Below are 18508 nucleotides of genomic sequence, written 5' to 3'. Positions count from 1 at the left end.
GGGCCTCCACCAGGCTTCGGGAGGCGGCTGGAAAGAGTACGTAGAAATTGGCCAAATAGAGAGATGGCATACCGAGGAAGTTGGTCCGCTAGAGAGGGTGCGGCAAACTGTACTCTCCAGCGGACCAACTCTCCTACAATGTTATCTCTCTATTTGGCCGATTTCTACTCGTTCCAGCCGCCTCCCGAAGCCTGGTAGAGGCCATTCTACCCTACAACAGCCCCAGTCTGTGTGAGCCCGTGTGAGTTATAGTCCTGCTGCCCACCAGGCCAGTTCAGATCGCCCCGTGGACAGACCCGCTTTTGTAGCCGGGTTTATTTTTGGCGCCGAGGCTAAATCTGACCGCTCCCTTGACCCTGAACTTCTCAACCAAGACTAAAATAGCCGAGAAGCTCCTTTTTTCGTCCAGACTTCTTGGAACCTTCAAATAACGTCTTACGACATTTCTTCCCAAGACCCTGTCTTTCTCCAAGGCGTTTAAGCAAGGCAGCTTATTACTTAAGAAAAGACAGAGTGGGCTTCTTTTTTTTTTATTCCAACATTTCATGACATGGTGACGGCACACTCAAGTTATATCATGCCGCCACCAACGCAGAGGACAAATAAGACAATACTAATTTTCACTTGAGTTAAGTGAGGAAAGTCGTGTAAAGTGCCTTTCCCAAGGGCACAAGATCTGTGGCATGTCAGGATTCGAACCCGGGACCTCTTGGTTCCGAGTCGAGTACGCCGCACTACCCCTTCTTATATTTTTTCTTACTCCTAAGCCGAGGAATCTTGTCGTGCTATACCACACGTGAAAGGAGAGGTAAGACTAGTATAATCTTAAGAAAGCTCCAGAAACCTTGGCGTGTCCTTAGCGAGGACAAGACGTGACGTAACACACGGGCGGACTGCAGGCACGCCACTGGGCTATTTTTAGCAGTATGAACTGTGTTACTATGGCAACGGGGGTTCGAAATCCCAAAATAACCCACCCAAAGAATAGGACACTATCCGTAGTATAGAAGTGTATCGAGCATTGAGTCACTATGATTTAGCTCCTTTTGACACACTAAACGTTATATACATGCATGTGGTATAGTTAAATACTACATGGCTTATAAAAGTGGAGAGGTCATGCTAGTTTTAAAAATAAACCGTTGCCATGGCAACGCTAGGTAAACTAAAACACGCCCTCCGCGTCACGAGATATCTCTCTTTCTTTCTGACGTCACGAAGTTTGATATTTTTATCCGTTTTTGTTAGTCTCTACCAGACTAACTACGCTGGCTATAGATATTATAGGAGAATATTTACCAGGGAAGTTTGGGCGCCTTGTAGGTTTTTTTTATTCATCAAAACATAAAAACATAACAAGGACAGTGTGACGCTGCACTCAAGTTAACAACTTATGTTAACAGCGGCACACAACAAAAAAGGTATAATTAACATTTAAATATACAAAGTTGACATATCTGTGCACCGTAGTCCCACCACCCCAAGACATTAAAATGTTAAATTAAATGCTAACAGAGCTATTTGAAAGTTAAGATTACAGGTTGTAGGTTTGACAGGAAAGAAACTACATCCACGCGGCCGGACTCCCCTGGCCAATTTTACTTTTTTTTTTTGCCGAATTCTAGGATCCGTATTCCCGTAGAAAGGCCTGGTGGAGGCTAGATTTTTGTCCGTCGCGGCTAAATCCAGCCCGGAAACGTTGTTCTTACACAGCGGACTGGCTCCTCGCGTTTACCTCACTCTGTTTACTCTGGTCTTTTGTTCCCGCCATTCCGACTTTCTCCTGAAATATGCGCCTCTCACAAAACACAGCCGTGGAACGCGCCGCTGCTGACGTCATCGGTTCCGGGTATGACGTCATGACGTCTAAAAACAGATACTCTTCATTGATCTTCGTCAATAAATATACTCCAGTCTATTCTTAGTCCTACACTAACTCAGAGCGCATCTGAGGAGCGTGCCGCATACTCTCTTGCAAACTTCGGGAGTCTCATCGCAAGCCTCTACCAGGCTTCGGGAGGCGGCTGGAAAGAGTAGAAATTGGCCGAATAGAGAGATAACATGTCAGCATTTTAAAATGTTGTAGTTTTTATCTGCTCTGTGTATTTTAAATATTGTCATAATTGTAAATGTTGGCTCAATTCATGTTTTGAATTTTATCGAACATGTCATGCCAGTGTCAATAAAGCTGAATTTCAATCTGAATCAGGGGACTTGGTCCGCTGGAGAGTACAGTTTGTCATCTTTCGTGTGCCGCAAACTGTACTCTCTAGCGAACCAACTCCCCCTGGCATGTTGTCTCTCTATTTGACCAATTTCTACTCTTCCCAGCCGCCTCCCGAAGCCTGATAGAGGCTACACATTGCGACAAGTCCGTGTTTTTGTTATCTCTGTTTTTCTGTGGGACTATTCTGCTGCGCTTGTTTACCCACACCTCTCGCCATTGTCCCTCCGCCACCCACGACTATCACAACAAGTCGCCTGTACAAAACCAATCCGCCACAACCGGTCACAGAATGCAGGAAAAACAACTTTCTGTAAAGAAGCCAAACCGAGAAATTCTTCGCAACAAAACCAAACATCTGCAGAATGTTGCTGTTTGCGTGACAAACAGAGAAAACTGTTTTTGAACCAAACCTGTAAAATTTTAAACTGTGCACGGCAATTGATTTTCACCACGAAGGAATAGAGTTGATATGAACATGAAATGCACTGATAATGATATTATGCGCTTCGTTAATCATTCTAAACAGAAATATACGTTATTGGGATCGTATTTGCACCTAATTTTACTCTTGTAAGTTCTGTGTAGACTTCTTGTTTTTTTCCTCTCTGAGTAGAGGGCTATAAACTATAAGCCTGTGTTATTTCTACTGGGGGCGTGAGATGGGCGTTGCTTCAGCACTGTGTGCGCGTTATCTTTAAAGGCTTAAAGTATGTGTTATTTCTTTACAGGCGTGAGTGTGGGGGCGTTATTCCAACACAGGTGTCACGCGCGTGTGTGCTTTATGTTTCTTAAGAGATCTAAGGTGTGTATTACGTTTGAAATGCAGGTGTGAAGTGGCTGTTATTGTTACGGGTTGGCTGTCTTGTAGCGAGCAGTACGGAAAGGTTTGGCTTGGTTTTTTTTCAGTGTTGTCGCAACATCTCCAATACCCCCAGAAATGCCTGACACGGAAAAAACAAGACTACCTTCTATTTTCATGCATTTTTACAACTTTGCATGCGGCGTAACTACAAAGTAACAAACCACTCATGAAATTAGCATTTAGGCAAACTTTACATTGAGCTGGTTTAGTTCAGCGTTTTGATGGTCATTGAAGTGTTTCTCGTTTCCACTTAAACCACACTTCACACGGCGGAATCACCTTCTTCACTCGACCATCTCCATCACAAAATCCACAGCTAATGAAGTGCCACTTCAGTTCATCCCAAGCGGACAGTTTTTATCCTATGACGTGCCTCACGAGGTTGCTGACGTCACAACCCGAACATAGCAAACACTTCTGAACAATTAATCCACGCATGCACAGTAAATACTACTTAACTCCATAATTCCGTGTTTATTTAACTTTTAAGGACATGTTTACATCTAAATACTCCGATCCACCCCCGGACATCGCCCAAAATCTTTGCTGCATTGTCTTCGCTTTGCTTCGCTAAGGAAGCCTTATTGTACCTTTGCGCTATAGTTAGATGGATGGCGAAACAACAGGGGCTGGTCCGCAGGAAAGTTCATCTGTGTTGGCAGAAGAGATTAAAGGAGGGGCTGCACTATAGAAGAGGAATTCTAAATGTGCAAAGCCGGAAATGCGAAGATGTTTCATTTGTATCGTAACGGTTGGTGACCCTGGGCGAGCTGTTTGGTTTAGAGGCTGCCAGTGCAGTTTTTAGGGCTTGAAAACCAGATTTTTCAAACTCAATATTATAGACGTCACTTATCTACATAGTGAGTTGAAACAACACTATCCCGATGTGTATGGACATTCTTGGAGCCAAAATGCCCGAAATTCTGACCGCAAACGGTCACTGGAAGGGCCCTGACCTGATTCTTAGGGTACCACCCAGAAAATAAAAGACGCATCTTGAGGCTTGTTTCTGCAGTTTTAAAAGCCCACAGCATGAAATATTGAGTCAAATGTGCTAATGTGGGACGGTATGTGTCAGTCATTAAGATTGCCTCATTCAGAATATTTTTGTAAGTTTGTACATGTACATTATAAGTTTTGCTGCCCTGATAATGCATTTGATGCCATTAAACATCTGCTCAAAGTATTCTCATCGTTAACTGCTACCCGTAAAGTCTCCGGTCCGTAACTACTGACTGTTGAGAGTGCAGATTTATCGCTCAGTAAACCGCGGAAAATGTTTGGATAAACCCGCGACTTTTGGGTGACCTTTCACGCCCCATTAACGTGACCTCTAAGTGTCCTTGAGGTTCTAACATTCTTTGCTGAACGGATTTTATTGGAGATTTTGAAAGGAACGTTCCAACCTACACAGGGTCGTAAGGGGGTAGATTTCTACATGTAACGTTACACAATGAACAGAGACAAATTTTCCTTTTTTCTGAGATTGCTTCGAATCCTTCTAAGACACTACTAACAAACTTGACATTGGAGAAGAATTTGGACTTTAGCAAAGTTTTAAGTGAAAACGACTTCGTCAGAAGCTGTACTTCAATAGAGAAACTTGTGATGTTGTAACCTGTGTATTCACAATATATTCCCACCATGCAGAGCGCTTAACTTTTACCCAAGGTGCACAGCGCTTTACTTTTACCCAAGGTGCACCGCGCGCACATCTTACCCAAAATGCAAAGCGCTAGAATCGTCCCATCGAGCACTGCGCTTTCTAAGAAGAGCCATGGGACAAGAAGCGCTCAGATTTATATAATACTCAGGTTGGGGTGGCGGCAGCTTTGTTTAGAGCTGACCGGAGTCGTGATAGGTCAGTTTACGCGTGTAAATACGGGGGAAAACGGGGAAAACAGAGGTAATGCCACAAAACACGGGAGTACCGGGGAAAACAGAGGTGATGCCACAAAACACGTGGGAAACCATGGGGAAACGTTGAAAAACAGGGTCAACTGAAAACACAGGGGACCAGGAAAAACAGGGCTAACTCCGCAAAAACACGGGAAACGACAACAACAACAACTCCTCATCAAAACAGCCAGGGTCAAAACAAGGAGATTTCAACCCGCCTGTCAGCATGGCATGGGGTACGGATAATATTCATGTATACAACGACAGTGATAGATAAGACAATAGAGTGTATCTATACAGTCATACGAGAGAAACAGCCCAAAACTGGGTCTTTCAAACATCAGTAAATCATGTCCTGCCTGTTACAAATGTCAGCAAGGTCGGCCTCATGTATTATTAACGGCCGTCCTTATGTAAGGAGGTTTGTTATGTAAGGGTCTCCTGCAGCTGATTTATGGCTGATGTTTCCACTGTTTATCAGTGAAATGTCAGACTGGAACATTTATATGCTGCCGCTGACAGGTAAACAAGCCTGGTGCCGCGGCTAGGCTTAGTCACTGTGGACTGAGAAGCACACATATAAACAAAGTCCCATGTAAGTCATTGCACATGTACATAATAAACAATCAAGCAAGGTACGGATAACCTCCACGATCTTACATAAATGTACAATGCAGCGTGGGGGTAACAAACCAACCAACCAAAAAACATAGATGAAAGAACGTAATTAAGAAGCACACGTATTACCAACTGCTTCTTAATTACGTTCTATCATCTACGTATGCTTGTTTGTTTGTTTGTTTGTTTGTTTGTTTTCGTGTTAGACTTACCCAAGTCGCCCGCCCAGCCCTTAGTGATGTTCCTGCCCCTTAAAACGGTCACGTGCAGCATCAGGCATGGCCGGTGTTCCACCTGGAAACGTAAAATCACCCGTTACTATGGCAACGCAAAAACTGGGGTCTTACCTGGAAACGCAAAATAACACGTTACTATGGCAACGAAAAATAACGTTACTATGGCAACGCATCGAAAAAAACGTTACTACGACGCAAAATAACACGTTACTATGGCGACACAAGAAGTCGGTGTTCCACCAGGCAACGCTTAATAACACGTTACTATGGCAACGTAAGAAGCGACACCACTTGGCAACACAAACTAACACGTTGCTTTGGCAACACAACGCAACAAAAGATAACCCGTTCACTAAATCACTAAATAGAACATCTGAGCTTTTATTTAGCCATCCAGACATTTACTCCACTCACACCATAATATCACATCCATACATTGTCAGCCAAATGACAAGAAACTTTCTAACAGAAACCCAAACACAGATTTAACAGATGAACACCGATCGAAACATGGGAACATAAGGCAGGGATGGGTGAATCTGATGTTACGACTGACTGTCCTTTCCGGGTTGCCGTAGATTCGAGGGCAATGTCCTCAGTGACTATAACAAACGCTAAACCACCAGCCCGAACTGCACAGTTCTTATATCAACAGCGGTTCCGAGGTGTTAAAGATGTCAGAACGATGACTGTTATACACATACCGACACAGGGTCCTGCCGTCTCCAGGGTTTTCTAACAACACACTGTTACACAAGGGCGCAGAAATTAAATCAGTTCACGCTAAGGTTAGCACGACGCGAGGCACGACTTCTCACGGAACCTTAAGGAAGGTGGAGACGCCTTGGTCGGGAGTTTAAGACGTTAGAAGGAACTGTACCTTGTACGGAGGGTCCGAGAATTCGTCAGGGGTAGCGTCCTCCATGGCTTACGGGGCGAGACGCGATCCCGCCCGAGGAAACCGCCCGACTCGGCCCGGTAACTCCCCCCGCTTGCCTCCGGCCCTCCCCGTACCGTACACACACAGCCACTATTGGCGAGCTCAGGGAACAATGGAGACTGGAACAAAAGCCGGTCGGGACGCGTCGTGTGCATACAGACATGCAGACCACACGCCGTCTCCGAGCTGGCGTAGTCCTCTCTTCTATCTTTCTCTCCCTCTCTCTAGTTGCGCGACTCTTTAAATAGAGAAAGTTAAACACAGTGGAACGGTCTTAAGTTCAAGGCTAGAAGTTGGCGAAACGTCTCAATCCAAGCGCAGTGAAGTTCCGCATGATTTTGCAGACCACACGCTAACTCAAGCTAGCCGTGCTGTCATCTCTTCTTCTCTTTTTTTCTCTCTCTCTCCTGTTGCGCGACTCTTTGAGGACGTTAAACACAGAAGAACAGTTTCTAGTACAAGGCTAGAAGCTTGCAATGACGAAACGTCGCAAGCCAAGCGCAGTGAAGTCGTCTTCCCGTCTGCGTCACTAGCTGTGCGGTTTTGCGGAACAGCCGCCCCCCTCACCATGGAGTAAGAAAACCAAACTCGTCCCCTCACTGTCCTGCCATCTCCCGGCAATCCGTGTCGGCCCTGCCGGCATGCGGACGGCGAGCTGCTAAACAAACACGCCGGGAAAATGGGAGAGGCGGGCCGCGAGGGAATTAGCGCCGGGGTGGGAAGCTGTCTGGGGGAGGGGGTGCGATATAGCCTCTACCAGGCTTCGGGAGGCGGCTGGGAACAGTAGAAATCAGTAGGGAACAGTTTGCTGCTCCCGAAGCCTGTGCGGAGTCGCTACCGTCAAACGGTATAAAAGTAATCCCCTCACTATTCCACCACAAGACTGTTCTCTCAGCGGACCAACTCCCCCGGCATGTTAACTCTCTATTTGGCCGATTTCTACTCCTTCCAGCCGCCTCCCGAAGCCTGGTAGAGGCTAGGTCATACCAGTACATCGCCACTTTGTTCTGGTGCCACGTGTTTTTGTTTCCCTCCTTTAATAGGAAAGGCGGGACCGTCGGGACTAACACTGGGGAGAAAAGTTGTCTGAGGGAGGGAGGGGGCGGTTAATTATCCGGTCGGCCTTTAGGGTGATCCAAGGAGCTTTCATCACTTCGGTTTTCAGACTTCGTGCCACGTTTTTGTTTCCTTCTTGAGATCCCATAATAGTCTGGACGCACGGGACGCGAAGGAAGAGTCTTAACTAACCAACAAGTCAGCTGCCTTTAGATAATATAAAACATTTTCCACCAAGATCTATTAGTTCAGCAACACATCACATTGTTTTTGGAAATTCACATTGTGATGAAGCCGTCTTAGCAAGAAGGGAAACCTCCTTGGCTATGGTCTAACCAACCAACCAACCGACAAACAAACAAACTAACCAACCAACCGACCGACCGACCAACCTACCGACCAATTCAAGGCAACTAACCAACCAAGTAACCAACGGGCTACTTAAGCAACTAGCCAAGCGACCAACCAACTGATAAGTGAACATACCTGGTCATACATGTATACTAACCATCTAGTCAACTGACCAAAAATGAAGGAAAGTACAAATCTCATCACACATACCACATTCATTGAACCGCGACGGGGGCCGACATCATCTACAAGATACCCCTGACCCAGTGTTGACGTCACACTTCAAAGAAGCCACGTGACAAGCCTCACTGGGTCAGTCTACTGAGGAAGACCAGAGTGACTGGTCGAAAGCTCTAGGTGAGAGAACTTTTTGTGTTGGATCAGAAGTTTTAACTTTAAACATACACACTCATGTTTGTGTTTGTAAAAGTCGGTTGCCATGGCAACTTACCTCGAACAGCTGGAAGGGGTCGAAGGAGTTGGGCGTGTGGAACCTGCAGGGGTCAGAGAGAACAGGGGTTATTACAGGTCAAGGTCATCGGGGTAGTCTGAGGTTAGCCTCTACCAGGCTTTTGGAGGTGGTTGGAAAGTAGAAAGATAGCATACCAGGGGGGTTGGTTCGCTAGAGAGTACTTTTTGTCATCTTTCAAACGCGGTAAACTGTTCTTTCTAGCGGCCAGCTCCCCCGGCATGTTAAACAGTTTATCTCTCTATTTGGCATATTCCTACTCTTTCCAGCCGCCTCCCGAAGCCTGGTAGAGGCTACTGTACAAACGAAAAACGGCACACATGATTAGCACAAACATCTTATCACTTACGCCTGCTAATGCCGCTAAACTTGACCTTAACACGTATATATTAAGTATAAGTAAGTACAGGTTCTGGGATGCAGAAACTGATCACACCCTTGACACAGGAGTTAGGATTCTGTACGAACTTAAACCTGAACTTACAGCGTCCCCACATCGGCGGACATGTCCGGTCAAGAACACCTGGACCCGGAACAGCCGCTGACCGCTACACAACCGCTGCAAGCCCAGAGAAAACGGTCCCGTTCACGCGAGATCGCGGGCTCAATCGTACCGACTGTAGGCAGTTCTATCGCAAACTTTCCTCACTCGTATTCTAGTACTGATTCAATAGTAAAAAAACTGCCTCAGTCATGTAGTTAAGCATTTGTTTTCCAGTGCCGAGCGACTTCCATTGCTGAGTCCCCTTCATTCCTGCACTGCCATTCCAGTGGTGAACCTTGTCTCAACACGCATTTTCCAATGCTGAACTCCTCCTGCTTTTGAGTTCCCAAGAAAGCGGCCTGGGCTTGTGCAGTCCGGTTTCCTCGGAGTTGGACCGTAACTCTTACATCTTACACTCTACATTGTAGCTGGCAGCCAGTCAGGTCAACATAAATTCTACACTTTTATTTCGTTTGTTTACGTGACTTAGGGGAGTGACGAGAGTTTCAATATCTCTCTCTCCTAACCTTTGTACATAAATTCTCAACTTTTATTTCGTTTGTGCAATTGGGGGGACTGGTAGGTTCCATGTTTCCCTAGCTGAATCTAAATAGATCGTAGTACACAAAACTGCGAGGTCCAAAACACACAAGTTATAACATACGGCGCAATGTACGCGTTTTTAAACGGCACGTAGAGGGTGCAGTGCCAGCTCGCGCGCTAGAGGTCGCTCCTATTCCACACAGCTGCGTGTACCGTGAGCTGAGTTTGCGTCACCATCTTGGTCTTTACTCACTTGTTCTAGCAATTCGTACATCAGATGCTTTATGAAACCTACAGACGACTGTACACACATGGTAGTGGGAGGGAGACCATAGCAGTTAGCAGTAGTGTAGGCATTACGTGAGGCTTTCGGGTCAGAGTGTCGCGAATTTGTACCAAGCCGAAGGCTGTTCTCTGGCGCATATTTAGGAATTTGCTACAGTGGCTGTTGGTGTTGCTGTTGTTACTTTTGTATCCGATTTGTAGCAATATCACGCCTGAACGCCCCACCGCGTATCTGCTTGGAGATAACTACACCTGTGTGTGTATAAACGAATGAAAGACTGTAGCAAGTCGGTAATCCGGACAGACCAGTCCAGGTCAGGCCGGGTTTGTTCGGAACAATACGTCCCGCCGCGTATCTGCTTGGAGATAACTACTCCTGTGTGTGTATAAACGAATGAAAGACTGTAGCAAGTCGGTAATCCGGACAGACCAGTCCAGGTCAGGCCGGGTTTGTTCGGAACAATACGTCCCGCCGCGTATCTGCTTGGAGATAACTAGCCCCGTGTGTATATGTGTTACGAAAGAAAGACTGTAACAAGTCGGTAATCTGGCAGGTCAGACCGGGGTTGTTTTGTACAAAGGAGGGATTACAGGCAGCAGGACAAGATGACTCAACTCCGCTGTTCCTTTTTATATAGCGTAAGTTTCTACAAAAAGAGGATATAAAGAGAACATCCCGGTAAGAGTCTGTGTGCTTCACTTCGTTAACAGTTCTCATATGGGAGTGTTTGGCACGAAATGACCTGCCAAGTTGAGTAAGTACTTGCCCCCCCCCCCTCCATTTTCTTCATATCCAGCAACACAACACTGTCACTGACCCCACATGCCTGATTTCTCTGTTGTATACACAAGACCGTGGTTATTGACACTCCAGTATAAGAATTATTTCATCCCTTTTTATCTTATATTCACTCCCGAGGTGAATATAAGAATTGTGTTTTCCTTATTGACACTGCCGGTGTGGTTGCAATAAAATAAGAACGAGCATAAAACCTACTAAACACCCAACCCATTAGAAACGTTGTTTGTAACTTATTCCTTTAAAGGGCGGCCAGTCCTCCGTGTTTTTCAACCAGCCCAGTTTGTTTTCCTGCACATACCACGGGTCTCCAGTGATGTAACCCTTTCACCTGTTGGCTGTCTAGTTACATTTTTGCTATCCCCTCGCCTGTGGGGACTTTTGAAGTCTCTACCAGACTAACTAGTAGGAGAATAATTGCCAGGAGAGTTAATTTGGCCGCCTTGTAGGTTTGACTTCGGAGGAAAAGAATCAACCTTTCGCGGCCGGACTCCCTTGGCCAATTTTACTCTTTTTTTGCCGAATTCTACAATCCGTATTCACGTAGAAACAAAGGCCTGGTGGAGGCTACATAGTAGTTTTGTGTTGTGGTTGCGGCCAGCTGGTTCTGTTTTCCGTCCCGCCTGAGGCGGTTTTTACTCACACGGTCCCGTCAGGACTCAGGAGGGTGTCTGCGGTCTGTGGATGGAGTCAGTCAAAACACGGCCACAGACTCGCCTGCTTGACTCACGGTTCGGGCGTTGTTGTACAGAAACGTGTCCAGAACCGTTATTTATCTAGGGCTTGGAGCAAATCTACTTTAATCAGAAACTACTAGTATCCAGAACCTTGCCTGATCCTAACCCTAACCCATTCAAACATAGAAGTACATAGGCTAGGCAAAGTTCTCGCCATCTTGACTCAGGGTTCGGGCATAGCGCATGGACGTTGCTGTTGCACAAAAATGTATCCAGAACCGTGCCTGGATCTAATCTACGTTTTGGATACTGTGCCTGATCCTAGGGCAGGCATAGCATTTAAGATATGTAGGATTTTCGCCATCTAATGACTCAGGCCAGTCAGGGTTCGGACAAGGACGATGTTGTTGTTGTTGTTGTTGTTGTACAAAAATGTATCCAGAACCAGCGTGCTTTATCTAGAATCACACTCAGACACATGTAGTTCTGGATAGTCACGCGTATCCAGAATCGTGCCTAGGCCAAATCTATATTCTTGGATACGCAGAGACTATCCAGAATCGTGCCTAATCCTAAGCCATTGTGGAATAGAAATAGGCAGGGTTCTGGATACAACCCGCCATCTTGACTCACAGTTTTGACATGAGCATTACGCTCTACAGACTGATTTTGCCCACTCAGAATGATAACTGTCAACACAACAGACTCATTCCGGGGTTTTCCCTGAGTAGAATTCGGGAATGTGGGAAGTCTCGGCCGCCAAAATGTACACAGTATATATAAACAAGGGCTCGGCCTGTGCTAGCCATACAAGCTATAAAATTATGTAAATTGTGGTGCGCATAAACAGTAAATGTCTGTGTCTAGTCTATAGATTTGCTATGTTATAGCACGTTAATTTGGAGGCCCCAAAGTAAGAACAGAAAACTTGCATCACAACCACAGTCCTTTTAAGGACTATATGCACAGTCAATTAGAATGGCAGTGCCCATTCTTGGAAGGCTACACTAGAATAATCATCCAACCATGAAACAGGACAACCACCTGACGGTCACCTGCGTCGTCATGGCAACCAGGTAACAGGTGTACCTACAGGTCTAACAACAGGTGTCACCTGCCTAACCCCAAAATCATTCCAACAAAACTTCGAAAGGAACAAAAAGATTTTATCGCAAACGATAGGTAAAAATATGTAGGTCAGAGGTCGTAGCCAACCCATAATATAACGCCATGGTTACGGTAGTCCCGGGGGATGCCGGGTAATCTACTCACCCCTCCATCAGGGGTCGCGACCTCTTCATGACGTCACAGCCGGGGGAACGGACGAACTGACGAACTGACGGTGTTGTAGTGAAGTTAAGTACCCTGGCGCTAGCTGGTCCTGTGTCCTGTAGGTCTGGTCTGGGTGATGTCGAGTTCTGGACTGTCTCGCGATGACTGGTCTCGCGAGTTTTTAACGAGACCCGACCGGCGCTTCCGGTGTAGCGTGCAAACTGATACCACCACGATAAGCGGGCTCCTCATACATCCGGTGTAGCCTGTCGGTCGATCCACCCCGCGATAATGGACACCTTGCGTAATTTTATCCTGGCTAGATCACTCATGTTGGGGGTTTACCTTGGTACCGGAAGCGACGTCAGCACAAGACACACTGACCAGACGGTGTGGGCGTTGTCCTGTTGCCTAGTTACCGCCGTCACCTTTTTATAGGGTGGTTAGTATTGGATAGGTATGAAAATATAAATATTCCAATCTTGTGCCCTTGGGAAAGTCACTTTACACGACTTTTCTCACTTAACTCGGGTGAAAATGAGTATTGTCTTGTCCTGTATTCGTCCTCTGCGTTGGTGACGGCATAAAATAAGTTTATGTAACTTGAGTGTGCTGTCACCACGTCTAGTCATGAAATGTTGGAGTAAGAAAAAAAGATATGAAGTTTAAAAATTGGAGCAGTTTCTAATATCAATACAGTCTTTTATATACTAGTATATCATGCAGCATACATATATCATGTATAGCATGTAGGGGTTGTCACAAGTCATTATGTATTGAAACTTGCTTTTTAAGTTCCTTGAGGTAATTATAATGCTGGAATAGAATCTGATAGTCTAGTGTATAGTGAATTGCGTATATCAGTATATTTGGGACATACTATATGAACACCTGCACCGGAAGTAAACAAACCGAACCGGAAGTTTTTAGATCTGATCTGCAGATATTTATAGTCTGCTGACCACGGAATGTCAGGTATGTACTTCCGGTGTCCTGAAATGGTGTCAAAACCTGATCATTATCTGATAGATGCCGACTCAACACTCCGTTTTGTTATAAACAAGAATTATCTCTTGTACAAAATACAACTCGTTAGTAGTAATAACAACAAAGATTATAAGCATATAACCATTTAAGCCTTACTTAGTAAAGCTGAATGAAAAACCCTTTCTTTATTCCTTTCTCATTTTTCTTTTAGCCCTTCCGACTGCAATAATCTTCTCAGTTCTGACTAGAAAGAAATTTTCCCGCCATTCCACAAAAGGTCATTGACCGCACCCATAGGAACTTAGCTGAAACTCTCACCATGACTGAACTCAATCAGAAACCCGGACTTTCCCGACCCACCAACAAAATTTCACATGTAAACTTTTGGAATATCTAATAAATTGTAGGGGCAAATCATATGCGATATCATTCCATAAAAGCAAACATGCGGTTTGGATAACATATACGTATAAACATGGCAGATTTCGCGAGCTATTTAATAGTTTTATGCCTAGTCACATATAAGAGGTTTAGTTTGGAGCCTTTTAAGCACGTGGAGTGTTTTGTCAACAAATCATGTGACGATAATGCGGTTTTCATTGCGTCCGGGGATTTTCAGAATTGCAAATTTCAGAAATTGGGCGGGAAAGAGAAAATTTATCGCCTGTGTGAAATCTGTGTGCGTCTTTTTAACCAAATAATCGTCATGACCTACTGAGAAACCGTTATGTGAGGAAAAAGTCGTCTGACGATGCTGTCCATTATCTGACGGAAGGGTGGGAAAGCTGTAGTGTGAGGAAAAAGTCGTCTGCCATTTTTGTCAATCAAAGTGGTCTGACGGAAGGGCGGGAAAACGTCCAACATGTTTTTGTCTGTAAATTTGTTCCATGAAAGAACAGCTCATATCGGGGACGGAAATGGCGGGAATATAATTTCATAAGAAATCGTCTGCGAGAGGATTTTCATAGGTACAGATTTCAGCTCAGAAATTGAGCGGGAAAGAGACTTTGAATATATCACCCATGTAAAATACGTGGGTCTTTTTAGTCAAACAATCCTACTGAGAAACCGTTCTGTGAGGAAAAAGTCGTCTGACGATGCTGTCCATCATCTGACGTAAGGGCGGAAAAACTGTAGTGTGAGGACAAAGTCGTCTGCCAATGCTGTCCGTCAAAGTCGTCTGACGGAAGGGCGGGAAAAGCGTCCAACATGTCTCAGTCTGTAAATTTGCTCTGTCACAGAACAGCTCGTATCGGGGACGGAAATGGCGGGAATAATGTCATAAAAAATCGTCTGCGGGAGGATTTTCGTAGGTACAGATTTCAGCTCAGAAACTGAGCGGGAAAGAGACTTTTATTATGTCACCCATTCAAAATACGTGCGTCTTTTTAGACAAATAATCGTCATGACCTACTGAGAAATCGTTCCGTGAAAAAAAGTCGTCTGCCAATTCTGTCAATCAAAGTGGTCTGACGGAAGGGCGGGAAAGCTGTAGTGTGAGGAAAAAGTCGTCTGACGATGCTGTCCATCAAAGTCGTCTGACGGAAGGGCGGGAAAACGTCCAACATGTTTTTGTCTGTAAATTTGCTCTGTGACAGAAAAGCTCGTATCAGGGACGGAAATGGCGGGAATAATGTCATAAAAAATCGTCTGCGGGAGGATTTTCATAGGTACAGATTTCAGCTCAGAAATTGAGCGGGAAAGAGACTTTTGATATGTCACCCATGTAAAATATGTGCGTCTTTTTAGTCAAATAATCGTCATGACCTACTGAGAAACCGTTCGGTAAGGAAAAAAAGTCGTCTGTCAATCAAAGTGGTCTGACGGAAGGGCGGGAATCTGTAAATTTGCACTATGACAGACCGGCTCATAATGGGAACGGAAATGGCGGGAATGGTGCCATAAAATATCGTCTGCAGGAGCTGTCAATCATGCAAACGTCACGTATATGACGCAAGTCAGCTGATTCAGAAGTTATATGGTCCGTCCGCCGTTTGGATTGTAGTGATTTTGAGTTTCATGTTTGTAGTGGGATAGTAGGATGTTATTATATGTGAGTGACTAGACTAGAATGTCGTCTGACTAGATTGCCAAAGTGCTCTGTACCACACGTACCGCTACAGGGTCGTGTGGGTTACTTGGAATGTTTTCCGTCGTAGGATAGAAGGATGTTCAATACCGCATTACTAGTATGTACACATAAAGGGTCGTCTGGGTCACTTTGAATGCTTTCAGTGGAATAGTAGAATGTTATTCTATGTGAATAACTGTGATTGTCGTCAAATAAAAGTCTTCTGACCATAGCCTCTACCAGGCTTCGGGAGGCGGCTGAAGAGAGTAGAAATTGGCCAAACGAGAGATAGCATGCCAGGGGACTTGGATTGTGGCAAACTGTACTCTCTAGTAGACCAATTCCCCTGGCATGTTATCTCTCTACAATTTGCCGCAAACTGTTTTCTCTCTATTTGGCCAATTTCTACTCTTTCAAGCCGCGTCCCGAAGCCTGGTAGTGGCTAGTGACTAGACTGTCAGTCAAATTGTTCTCCAGCGTTAAAATAACTCTTAGATACTTGAGTGCGCTACAACTTGGTGTTGTACTATGTTTTACTGTGTGAACAATAGAAACAAAAATGTTCAGTACCGCATTACGCACAGCTACAGACCGTTACCGTATTTGGCGATTCTGTAACAGTTTAACTTTACCCACAGGGTAAAGAGCAAACCTCAAGAAGCGATTAGAGCTGAGATTTTTGTGTCGCACAAAAGTTCGGCAAACACACCTGAGTGAGTACGCCAGGTGTGACGTTATGATCACACGGCGTGCCGCACATACCTGGACACACCTGGCGTCACGTCAGCTCAGCCGTTACCTGCCGCGCATACCTGGCGGTTAGGGTAGTATACTGTATAGCCATGGTGACGGGGGTGTTTATGCGGAAGTTTTGGGTTGGCACGTGGGCTGTGTGTTTACTACCAGGTCCGTAGGTGTGTTTGCTGTTAGGTCCGTACGTGTGTTTACTATGAGGTCCGTACGTGTGTTTATTTTGAGGTCCGTGCGTGTGTTTACTAACACGTCCGACGCAGGGTTACTGTTTATTTTCAAAGGAAACACGGGAATACCTGAATACCAGAACTTGTTCACTTATCGATGCAAATAACTTTTGAATAGATAACTGAAATGCGAAGAAAAGGACCAAAAACAATGACAACAAGCTTTTGAAGTGTGTAACTCATCATCAAGCTATGTTTTAGAGGGCGGGTGCGTCTTTAACTAGTTGAAGGGCTTTAGTAGAAAATCCCGTACATTAGTCTGACGCCTTCTGTGCTAGGCGAACACAGAGGACACTGTCCAACCTGTCCAGCTTGAAAATGAGTAAAAATGGACTCGCAAACAAGCTTTTCAAGTGCGTAACTCATCAAGCTATGCTTTGGGAGGATGTCTTGAATCAAAAGGCTTTAGTTAAATATCCCCTGCCCTTATCTGACGCCTTCTGTGCAACGCAAACAACAAAAACATGTCCTACATGAAAATGACTAAGAACCGACATGTAAACAAGCTTTTGAAGTGTGTAACTATACTTGAGAGGGTGTCTTTAATTGAGCAGCTTTAGTAGAAATACTGTTGAATATCCCTTGAGTTGGCCTGATGCCTTCTAGAGGGCCTGCAGGGGGGGGGGGTAGTGATTACTAATTACGCAAAATTTTCCTATTACGCCTATTACGAATTTCGTAAGTCTCAGAGCTGATTACGACTTTACGATTTGCGGCTAATGTCCAATTACGAATTACGTTGATTTTTGCGGAGGCTGCCTACGAATTACGAAGTCTAAAACGGCCTGATTACGCCTTAAGAAAAAGGGCTTGCAGGCCCTCCTTCTGTACTACGCAAACAACAAGAACATGACCAACTCGATCCACGTGTGATAAATTATCCCTACTGTTTACTGACTGCTCCGGTTTCCTCCTGTCTGTAATTTGATCCCTGGCGTCATGACAGAATTCATGTTTGATCCTGTTTTATCAAAAATGGCGGGAACAAAGCGCGGGAAAATGGCGGTGCCTAGCAACGGACGAGGGTGTGTCGTCTGCGGGTTGGCTGAGGCGAAATTTCGCTCAGATGTGGTTTTTCTGCGTCAGTTTGTCTCAGTTAATGGGGAGACTAGAGATTAGGGAAAAACTAAAGGGCGTAGAAATGTAAGAAAAACAAACATAAGCCTAGAGATTAACTGTTATCACTTGGAGTACACGTAGGCGTCAAAAGGGCGTTTTTGAAATGAACGGAACTGTGATTAAGAAAATTGTCTTTTTGCTTAGTGATTTTTGTTTTACATGTTGGAACGTTTCCTTTTGGTACTATCATATTTTACATCTATCATTCATAATTTTATTTCAGAATCCGCTACATTCATGCAACCATTCACTGAGAGTCACTGAATAAACAAAAGGATAGAGTTTAATCATTTATGTATTTTACAGTCACTCATCCGTTCTGCTTCAGAGAAAGTAAAGTAATGAATGGCACGAAGTCGCTATAGAGTTACGAGAAAATAACACTATTTTGTTTAAAAACAGAGAGGTATGAATGTCTTCGATTCGCGATGTCTTTCCGACATATCTCGAACGAGCAAATCTTCAAGCAGATGTATCAAGCAAAGTACCAGCCTGATAAATCAAATCAATTAAAAAAAAATTGTCAAAACAAAGGGCCTTCAGGGAGCGTTACGGTTGTCCACCCTGTATTTTATGTGATTTTATTTCATACAATCAATCGATTCAAATCTAATGGTTGTCAAAGAGCGATAC

At 44.8% G+C, this 18508-nt stretch overlaps 1 protein-coding gene across 1 annotated transcript in view; it reads right to left on the bottom strand.

Annotated features, from left to right (window-relative positions):
• LOC109462020 (cytosolic phospholipase A2-like) overlaps positions 1-12850 on the bottom strand; it is a 30073-nt gene extending 17223 nt beyond the window's left edge. The window contains exons 1-3 of the mRNA XM_019758510.1: positions 12719-12850; positions 8641-8683; positions 5819-5900 (exon numbers count right to left, since the gene is read on the bottom strand). Of these exons, the coding sequence (XP_019614069.1) occupies positions 5819-5900; positions 8641-8683; positions 12719-12747 (154 nt within the window). The 5' untranslated portion in view covers positions 12748-12850. The remainder of the gene's footprint in view (positions 1-5818; positions 5901-8640; positions 8684-12718) is intronic.
• Between the last annotated feature and the right edge of the window lie 5658 nt (positions 12851-18508).

The sequence above is a fragment of the Branchiostoma belcheri genome, unplaced genomic scaffold, assembly GCF_001625305.1.
Source record: "Branchiostoma belcheri isolate BF01 breed outbred unplaced genomic scaffold, Haploidv18h27 scaffold98, whole genome shotgun sequence".
In the NCBI taxonomy this organism is placed as follows: domain Eukaryota; kingdom Metazoa; phylum Chordata; class Leptocardii; order Amphioxiformes; family Branchiostomatidae; genus Branchiostoma; species Branchiostoma belcheri.
The sequence above is the reverse complement of the archived record's forward strand: the minus strand, read 5'-3'. Positions and strand labels throughout refer to the sequence as shown.